Source organism: Chamaea fasciata, unplaced genomic scaffold (genome assembly GCF_029207755.1).
Source record: "Chamaea fasciata isolate MVZ Bird 193981 ecotype frontalis unplaced genomic scaffold, bChaFas1.0.hap1 SCAF_714, whole genome shotgun sequence".
NCBI classification, from domain to species: Eukaryota; Metazoa; Chordata; class Aves; order Passeriformes; family Sylviidae; genus Chamaea; species Chamaea fasciata.
This window is the reverse complement of record NW_027094799.1, coordinates 42877-52563: the sequence shown is the minus strand read 5'-3', so window position 1 is coordinate 52563 and position 9687 is coordinate 42877. Positions and strand designations below refer to the sequence as shown.

General features: G+C 66.4%; 1 protein-coding gene across 1 annotated transcript; it reads right to left on the bottom strand.

Annotated features, from left to right (window-relative positions):
• Positions 1-552: 552 nt before the first annotated feature.
• Positions 553-8591, bottom strand: LOC136305857 (actin nucleation-promoting factor WAS-like). Its single transcript, XM_066209177.1, is given in 13 exon segments — positions 553-605; positions 1068-1170; positions 1621-1830; positions 1833-1942; positions 2395-2548; positions 3855-3897; positions 4534-4732; positions 5676-5714; positions 5800-5838; positions 6629-6725; positions 7165-7251; positions 7542-7709; positions 8249-8591. Coding segments are annotated over 13 exon segments (1404 nt in total). The 5' UTR covers positions 8351-8591.
• Positions 8592-9687: the final 1096 nt, after the last annotated feature.

The window sequence follows — 9687 nt, the reverse complement described above, 5'->3', positions numbered from 1 at the left end:
GGCTGCGCGCCTCCCCATTGGCTGGCGCCGTGATTTATTTGCATGCTGACAACTTCCCGCCCGCCCTCATTTGCATACTATCTGATCCCGCCATTGGTCGCGCCGTCCGTTTTATTTGCATACCGCTCCCAGCAGCACCCGCGAAGCCTCATTTACATAGAGGCGCAAATCGGCCGATTCCCATTGGCCGCGGCGCTGCCTCATTTGCATATCGCTCCCGGCAGCCCCCGCGCACCGCGGCGGACCCGAAATCCGCCGGTTTTTCCTGGTTTTTCCTCATTTTCCTCGCGGTTTTCCCGGATCGGAGCCGCTGTGGGCGCCGGGATCCCCTCCCGGAGCCAGGCTCATTAAACGGTAATTAATTGATGAACCAGGTCACGTGACTCCGGCGTTTATTTGGCTTTTTTCGGGGCTGGGAAATCGGGGTGGGGGAGGGGGAAAATCTGCTGCCCCTCCCCCCCCGAGCTGGGGGCGGGGCTGGGGGGGCCGGAGGGGATTTGAGGGGTGGGGGGGGGGGCACAATTTGGGTCTGGGGGTGTTTTGGGGGGGGGCTCAATCATCCCATTCATCATCATCCTCCTCCTCCTCGCTGGCAGCACCTTCATCTGGGGGGGTAAAAAATGGGGGGGCTCAGGGGGGTCTTGGGGGGGCTTTGGGGGGCTCAGGGGGGTCTTGGGGGGGCTCAGGGGGGTCTTGGGGGGGTGTTGCAGGGCTCAGGGGGTCTTTGGGGGGGTCTTTGGGGGGCTCAGGGGGTCTTTGGGGGCTCAGGGGGGTCTTGGGGGGTTTTGGGGGGGCTCAGGGGGGTCTTGAGGGGGTCTTGCAGGGCTCAGGGGGGTCTTTTGGGGGACTCGGGGGGGTCTTGGAGGCATTTTTGGGGGATCAAGGGGGGTTTTGGGGGTCTTTGGAGCTCAAGGGGTTTTTTGGGGGGGTTTGGGGGCTCAGGTTATTTTTGGAGGGTCTTGGGAAGATTTTGGGGCATTTTTTGGGGTTCGGTTCCTTTGGGGGTGTCGTTGGGGGGGTTGGGGGTTCTTTGGGGGTTTTGGGGGGGTTTTTTTGGGGGGTCTCACCCGAGGAATGGATGACTCGGCTCCGTTTCTGCATCACGTCCATGAGGGCCCCCACGAGCCCCCCCGCGCCGGGGCCCGCGCCCACCTCGGGGGTCTCAGGGGTCTGGGGGGGGGGGGCCACGGAGGGGGGCGGGGTCAGGCAGGACCTGGAGACCCCCCGCCCCTCCCCCACAGACACCTCCCGAGGTCAGGGCAGCCCCCCTGTGAGACCCTTTGTGGGGTCTCAGCCCCTTTTTGGGGTCCCAGCCCCTCCCAAGGGTCCCACCTCCAATTTTTGGGGGTCCCCTCCCTCCCATTTTGGGGGTCCCACCCCCCCCTTTTTTAGGTCCAACCCCCCTTTTTGGGGTCCCCAGCCCCCCCCGATGGTTCCAGCTCCTCTTCATGGGGGTCCCACTTCCCTCTTTGGGGTCCCTCCCCCCCCTTTTTAGGACCCCCACCCCTGATTTTGGGGTCCCACCCCCCGTCTTTGGGCTCCCTTCACCCATTTTCGGGGTCCCACCCCCGTTTTTGGGGTCCCAGCCCCCTCCCCCCCATTTTTGGGGTCCCCCCGGACCTTGTTGAGCGTCACCCCCTGGCGGATCTGGTCCAGCAGCGCCCCCCGGCCCGAGGGGGGGGTGGGGGGGGCTCCCCCGGGGGGGGGAGGGGGCGGCGGAGGGGGGGGGAGGGGGAGGAGCGGCCGCTCCGGAGGGGGCGGGGCCTCGTGGGGGAGGGGCGTGGCCTCGAGGAGGGGGAGGGGCAGGGGGAGGGGAAGGGCCGGGGCGGGGTGGGGGAGGGGCGGGGAGCCCCGAGCGGGAGCGGCCGGAGGAGGGGGGAGGGGCGGGGGAGGGGCGGGGGAGGGGCGGGGGTCCCACGGCCTGGGGGGGGAGGGGGCGGCCCTGGGGGAGGAGAGAGAGAGAGAGAGAGAGGAGGGGGAGGGGTCAGAGGGGGCACAGAGACCCCCGGGGGTGCCCCGTGACCCCCCCAGGTGACCCCAGAACCCCCCCACGGAACCTCCAGGTACCCCCAGACCCCTTCAGGTGTCCCTGGGTGTCCCCCCGCCCCACCTGGCACCTCCAGGTGCCCCCCAGCTCCCTCCCAGGTTCCTCCCAGGTGCCCCCCAGGTGTCCCCAGGTGCCCCCAGGTGTCCTCAGGTGCCCCCCAGTTGCCCCCCAGTTCCCTCCCAGGTTCCTCCCAGGTGCACCCCAGGTGTCCCAGGTGTCCCAGGTGCCCCCCAGGTGTCCCAGGTGTCCCAGGTGTCCCAGGTGTCCCAGGTGCCCCCCAGGTGTCCCAGGTGTCCCAGGTGTCCCAGGTGCCCCCCAGGTGTCCCCAGGTGCCCCAGGTGCCGCACCCTGCTGCCCCATCTCGCGGCGCACGGCCTGCAGCCCGCCCTGGCGCTCGATGAAGTCGTGGATCAGCCGCGAGGTCTCGGCGTCGGCCAAATGGCGCTCGCTGACCCCGGCCTGGGCGAAGAGGGACCGCAGCGCCGGGTCCAGGGCCGCCAGCTGGGGACGGGGGACACAGGGGACAGGCCTGTCACACGCCGCGGGGACACCGTCACCCCCCGGCGGGGCGTTGTCACCCCTGCGGGTCAGTGTCGCCCCCTGGCGGGGCGTTGTCACCCCTATGGGTCAGTGTCACCCCCCGGCGGGGGCGTTGTCACCCCTGCGGGTCAGTGTCACCCCCCGGCGGGGCGCTGTCACCCCTGCGGGTCAGTGTCACCCCCCGGCGGGGCGTTGTCACCCCTGCGGGTCGGTGTCACCCCCCGGCGGGGCGATGTCACCCCTGCGGGTCGGTGTCACCCCCCGGCGGGGCGTTGTCACCCCTGCGGGTCGGTGTCACCCCCCGGCGGGGCGTTGTCACCCCTGCGGGTCGGTGTCACCCCCCCGGCGGGGCGATGTCACCCCTATGGGTCGGTGTCACCCCCCGGCGGGGCGCTGTCACCCCTGCGGGTCAGTGTCGCCCCCCGGCGGGGCGTTGTCACCCCTGCGGGTCAGTGTCGCCCCCCGGCGGGGCGCTGTCACCCCTGCGGGTCAGTGTCGCCCCCCCGGCGGGGCGTTGTCACCCCTGCGGGTCGGTGTCACCCCCCGGCGGGGCGTTGTCACCCCTGCGGGTCGGTGTCACCCCCCCGGCGGGGCGTTGTCACCCCTGCGGGTCGGTGTCACCCCCCGGCGGGGCGATGTCACCCCTGCGGGTCGGTGTCACCCCCCGCGGCGGGGCGATGTCACCCCTGCGGGTCGGTGTCACCCCCCCGGCGGGGCGATGTCACCCCTGCGGGTCGGTGTCACCCCCCCGGCGGGGCGTTGTCACCCCCTGCGGGTCGGTGTCACCCCCCCGGCGGGGCGATGTCACCCCTATGGGTCAGTGTCACCCCCCGGCGGGGCGTTGTCACCCCTGCGGGTCAGTGTCACCCCCCGGCGGGGCGTTGTCACCCCTATGGGTCAGTGTCACCCCCCGGCAGGGCGATGTCACCCCTATGGGTCAGTGTCACCCCCCGGCGGGGCGTTGTCACCCCTGCGGGTCAGTGTCACCCCCCGGCGGGGCGTTGTCACCCCTATGGGTCAGTGTCGCCCCCCGGCGGGGCGATGTCACCCCTGCGGGTCAGTGTCACCCCCCGGCGGGGCGATGTCACCCCTGTGGGTCAGTGTCACCCCCCGGCGGGGCGATGTCACCCCTACGGGTCAGTGTCACCCCCCGGCGGGGCGATGTCACCCCTGTGGGTCAGTGTCACCCCCCCGGCGGGGCGATGTCACCCCTATGGGTCAGTGTCACCCCCCGGCGGGGGGGCACGGCGGGGGAGGGGTCACCTACATCGAAGCCACCGTTGGGGTCCCACCGGATGTGACCCACGTGCCTGGGGGGGAGGGGAGAGAGGTCAGACCCCGCCCCCGTGACCCCCCCGTGACCCAGAGAGACCCCACTGAGACCCCACTGAGACCCCAAACCCCAGAGAGCCCCCAGCCCCACACACCCCCTGCACCCCATAACCCCTCCTGCCCCACAGACCCCCAAACCTCCCCAAAGACTCCCCCCCCAAAAAAAACACCTTAAAACCCCCCCGACCCCAAAATCCCCCCAAGAGCTTCCCCCAAACTCCCTCCCAGACCCCAGAGACCCCAAAATCCTCCCAAGAAATGCCCCCAAACCCCAAATCCCCTCTTTGACCCCCCCAGACCCCAAACCCCCCCCAGACCCCAAATCCCCCCCCAGACCCCAAACCGCCCCCAGACCCCAAATCCCCCCCCAGACCCCAAATCCCCCCCAAACCCCAAATCCCCCCCAGACCCCAAATCCCCCCCCAGACCCCAAACCGCCCCCAGACCCCAAATCCCCCCCCAGACCCCAAATCCCCCCCCAGACCCCAAACCCCCCCCAAACCCCAAATCCCCCCCCAGACCCCAAACCGCCCCCAGACCCCAAATCCCCCCCCAGACCCCAAATCCCCCAGACCCCAAACCCCCCCCAGACCCCAAATCCCCCCCAGACCCACTTGAAGCCGGAGGGGGCCCCGATATCGGCCTTGGAGATTTTCTTGCGTCCTCCCCCCTTCCTGTGCTCCCCGGGGGGGGCCCCGGCCCGGGGGGGGGGTCCCGGGGTGGGGGAGGGGCCGGCGGGGGGGCTGGGCAGCCCCCGGTACCGGCTGGGGGTGATGTCGGGGTTGGGGATGGGCACGGTGGGGACGGGGGGACCTGGCGGGGAGGAAGGGGTTAAAAAGAAAAAATCCTTACGGGACCCCCAAGTGTGGGGCAGAACAGAAAAACCCACCCCAGGGACCCCAAAATCACCCCAGGGACCCTAAAATCACCCCAGAGACCCCAAACTCACCCCAGGGACCCCAAAATCCTCCCCAGAGACCCCAAAATTACCCCAGGGACCCCAAACCCACCCCAGGGACCCCAAACTCACCCCAGGGACCCCAAAACCCACCCCAGAGACCCCAAAATCCACCCAGAGACCCCAAAAATCACCCCAGAGACCCCAAAATCCACCCCAGAGACCCCAAAACCACCCCAGAGACCCCAAACTCACCCCAGGGACCCCAAAATCCTCCCCAGAGACCCCAAAATTACCCCAGGGACCCCAAACCCACCCCAGGGACCCCAAACTCACCCCAGGGACCCCAAAACCCACCCCAGAGACCCCAAAATCCACCCAGAGACCCCAAAACCACCCCAGAGACCCCAAAACTCACCCCAGAGACCCCAAAACCCACCCCAGGGACCCCAAAATCCTCCCCAGAGACCTCAAAATCACCCCAGAGACCCCAAACTCACCCCAGAGACCCCAAAATTACCCCAGAGACCCCAAAATCACCCCAGGGACCCCAAAACCCACCCCAGAGACCCCAAAATCACCCCAGAGACCCCAAACTCACCCCAGAGACCCCAAAATTACCCCAGGGACCCCAAAATCCACCGAGAGACCCCAAAATTACCCTAGAATTCCCTTCTGGGCCCTCTCCAAGCCCCCCAAAAATGGGGCAGGACCCCCCAAAACGGGGTAGGACCCCCCAAAAATGGGGCGGGACCCCCCCAAAATGGGGCAGGACCCCCCAAAACGGGGCAGGACCCCCCCCAAAATGGGGCGGGACCCCCCCAAAAATGGGGCAGGACCCCACCCCACCCCACTCACCATCAGGGTTGGGGGTCCTGGGGAGGCTCCCCCGACGCTCTGGGGGGGCACAGGGAGGGTCAGGAGGGGGTTGGGACCCCCCCAGTGACCCCCAAATCCCCCCGGGGGGGGGGTCGGGACTCACCTTGGCCGGGGGGTGGGGGAGGGGGCAGCGGCTGCTTCTCTGTGGGGGGAGAAAAGGGGGGGTCAGGGGGGGTTGGGGGTCCCGGGAGATTTTTTTGGGGGGGGGTCCCGGTGGATTTGGGGCATTCCAAGGGGATTTGGAAGGTTCTGATCCGTTTTGGGGGCTCCACGGTGTATTTTGGGGTGTCCCAGGTGTATTTTGGGGTGTCCCAGGTGCACTTTGGGGCATTTCATTGGATTTTTGGGGGTCCCCAGGTGCCTTTTGGGGGTCCCCAGGTGTATTTCGGGGGAGTTCACTGGATTTTTAGGGGATCTCAGGTACATTTTGAGGGTCCCCAGGTGTGTTTTGGGGTCCCCAGGTGTATTCTGGGGTCCCCAGGTACATTTTCAGGGTCCCCAGGTGTATTTTGGGGTCCTCAGGTGTGTTTTGGGGTCCTCAGGTGTATTTTGGGGGCCCCAGGTGTGTCTTGGGGTCCCCAGGTGTATTTTGAGGGTCCCCAGGTACATTTTGGGGTCCCCAGGTGTGTTTTGGGGTCCTCAGGTGTATTTTGGGGTTCCCAGGTGTGTTTTGGGGTCCCCAGGTGTATTTTGAGGGTCCCCAGGTGTATTTTGGGGTCCCCAGGTGTGTTTTGAGGGTCCCCAGGTGTGTTTTGGGGTCCCCAGGTGTATTTTGAGGGTCCCCAGGTGTATTTCAGGGTCCCCAGGTGTATTTTGGGGTCCTCAGGTGTATTTTGGGGTCCCCAGGTGTATTTTGGGGTCCTCAGGTGTATTTTGGGGTCCCCAGGTGTGTTTTGAGGGTCCCCAGGTGTGTTTTGGGGAGGATCTCTCACCTGCCCGCTGCTGCCGCCGCCTCAGCCTCTCCTGGACGCGCTCCTCAAACGTCGCCGCCTCGGCCTCGGATGCGAAGTTCAGCCCCGCCCACCCCTCCTGAGCCAATCAGGAGCGGCCATGGGCAGCCAGGCCATGCCCACTTACAGCAAACCACACCCACTTTCCCTTAATGGGCCTATTGGCCCCACCCATCAAAGCTCACAGCCACGCCCACTTCCCCTTACATGGCCATGCCACGTGAGTTGCTTATCAAAGGCCACACCCAGTGTCAGACACACCCACTTTCCATATATGGTTATGCCCATACATTGTGCACAGGTCACACCCACATTAGATTGACCACGCCCATAGTTTCTGGTCACACCCACTTGCTCTAGACCACGCCCCCGACACAATTTGACCCTTCCCATAACACCCACATTCCCTTGGCCCCTCCCCTTTTCCCGCACCCCTAAAACGGCTCCTCCCACCTGACCCAGCTCCACCCACTGACCCCACCCACCGACCACACCCATGTCGGGCCCCGCCCACTCACGTGGCTGATGAAGGTGTGGAAAAAGGGGGTGGGGGTCTTGTAGCCCATCCCCCCCTGCAGCTCCTGCTCCCACCACAGCACCCCGGCCTGGGGGGAGGGGGAATTGGGGTCAGGGACCCTCCCGGGGACCCCCCAAACCCCCAAGAGACCCCCCAGGAGCCCCCCAAACCCCCCAGGAGCCCCCCACCCCAAAATCTGGGGACTTGCCCAGCCTTTGGCACGGCCCACTGGGATTTGGGGACCCTCCTCATGACTTAGAGACCCCCCCAAGATTTTGGGGACCCCCCCCCAGGATTTTGGGGACCCCCGGGAATTTTGGGGACCCCCCCCCAGGATTTCGGGGACCCCCGGGGATTTCGGGGCCCCCCCAGACTCACGGGCAGGCGGAAGATGCGGATGAAGTAGGAGCGCCGGGGGCTGTCCCGCACCAGGCAGGCGACGCCGCAGCCCCGCAGGTTCCAGGAGCCCCCCGGGACCCCCCCGGGACCCCCCGGGACACCCCCGGGCTCGGCCACCACCAGCTGGACCACGGCTGTCACCAGGGTCTGCGGGGACACGGCGGGGTGGGACACCCGGCATCCTAAAATCTGTCCCAGAGACCCCAAAATCCCCCCGAGACCACCCCAAAATCCTCCCACACACCCCAAAATCCATCCTGGGGACCCCAAAATCCATCCCGGGGAGCCCAAAACCCCCCAGAGAACCCAAAATCCCCCCGAGACCACCCCAAAAACCTCCCACACACTCCAAAATCCATCCTGGGGACCCCAAAATCCATTCCACAGCCCCCCAAATGCCCCTGAGATCACCCCGAAAACCCCCCAGAGACCCCAAAATCCATCCTGGGGACCCCAAAATCCAACCCGGGGACCCCAAAACCCCCCGAGACCATCCCAAAATCCTCCCACACACCCCAAAATCCATCCCGGGGACCCCAAAATTCATCCAACAGCTCCCCAAAACCCCCTCAAATCCCCCATAAATCCCCCCAAATCCCCCCCAAAGCCCCTCAAACCTCCCCAACCCCCCCCGGTTCCCCTTCCCAGTCCCTCCCAGTTCCCCCCCAGTTCCCCCAGTCCCTCACCACGCATTTCCTGCCCAGCAGCTCGAAGATCCGCAGGTTCTCCTGCTCCTCCAGCAGCTCCGAGGGGACGTTGTCGCCCCCCTGCCGCCCCCCACGGCTCATCCCCGACTCTGGGACCCCCAAAATCCCAGGAAACCCCCAAAAAAACTGCCCCGGGAACCCCAAAAACCACCCTGGGACCACCAAAAACCAGCCTGGGACCACCAAAACTGCCCCGGGACCCCCGAAACTGCCCCGGGACCCCCAAAAACCACCCCGGACCCTCCCCACCCCAAAAGCTCTGGGTGCCCCCGAGGCCTCTTCCGGCCGGAAGCACCCAAAGGTGGCGGGGACGTCACCTCCGGACTGGGAGGGGAACTGGGGGGACTGGGAGGAACTGGGAGGGACTGGGGGGGACTGGGGGGACTGGGGGGGACTGGGAGGAACTGGGGGGGACTGGGGGGGACTGGGAGGGACTGGGAGGGACTGGGGGGACTGGGGGGACTGGGGGGAACTGGGAGGGACTGGGGGGGACTGGGGGGACTGGGGGGGACTGGGGGGGACTGGGAGGGACTGGGGGGAACTGGGAGGGACTGGGGGGACTGGGGGGACTGGGGGGGACTGGGGGGGACTGGGGGAACTGGGAGGGACTGGAGGGACTGGGGGGGACTGGGGGGACTGGGGGGACTGGGGGGGACTGGGGGAACTGGGAGGAACTGGGGGGACTGGGAGGGACTGGGGGGACTGGGAGGGACTGGGAGGGACTGGGGGGGACTGGGGGGGACTAGGAGGGACTGGGGGGAACTGGGGGGGACTGGGAGGGACTGGGGGGGACTGGGAGGGACTGGGGGAACTGGGAACCCTCAGCCAGCACTGGGAGCCAAACTGGGAACACTGGGGAAAATCCCAGTCCTGGCCCCGCCCCTGCCCACACCCTCCCAGTTCGTACTGGGAACTCCCCAGTTCATACTGGGAATGGGAAACCCCTTCCCAGTCCACACTGGGAGCCCCCAGTTCCTTCCCAGTCCGTACTGGGAACTTTCACCTCCCTCCCAGTCCATACTGGGACAACTCAACCACATCCCAGTTCATACTGGGAATAATACATTCCTTCCCAGTCCATACTGGGAACTTTCAACGTGCTCCCAGTCCATACTGGGAGCCCCCAATTCCTTCCCAGTTCATACTGGGCGCCCCCAATTCCTTCCCAGTTCATACTGGGAGCCCCCGATTCCTTCCCAGTTCATACTGGGAGCCCCCAATTCCTTCCCAGTTTATACTGGGAGCCCCCAATTCCTTCCCAGTTCATACTGGGAGCCCCCAGTTCCTTTCCAGTTTATACTGGGAGCTCCCAATTCCTTCCCAGTTCATACTGGGAGCCCCCGATTCCTTCCCAGTCCATACTGGGAGCTCCCAGCCCCCTCCCAGTCCCTCCCAGTCCATACTGGGAGCCACACCAG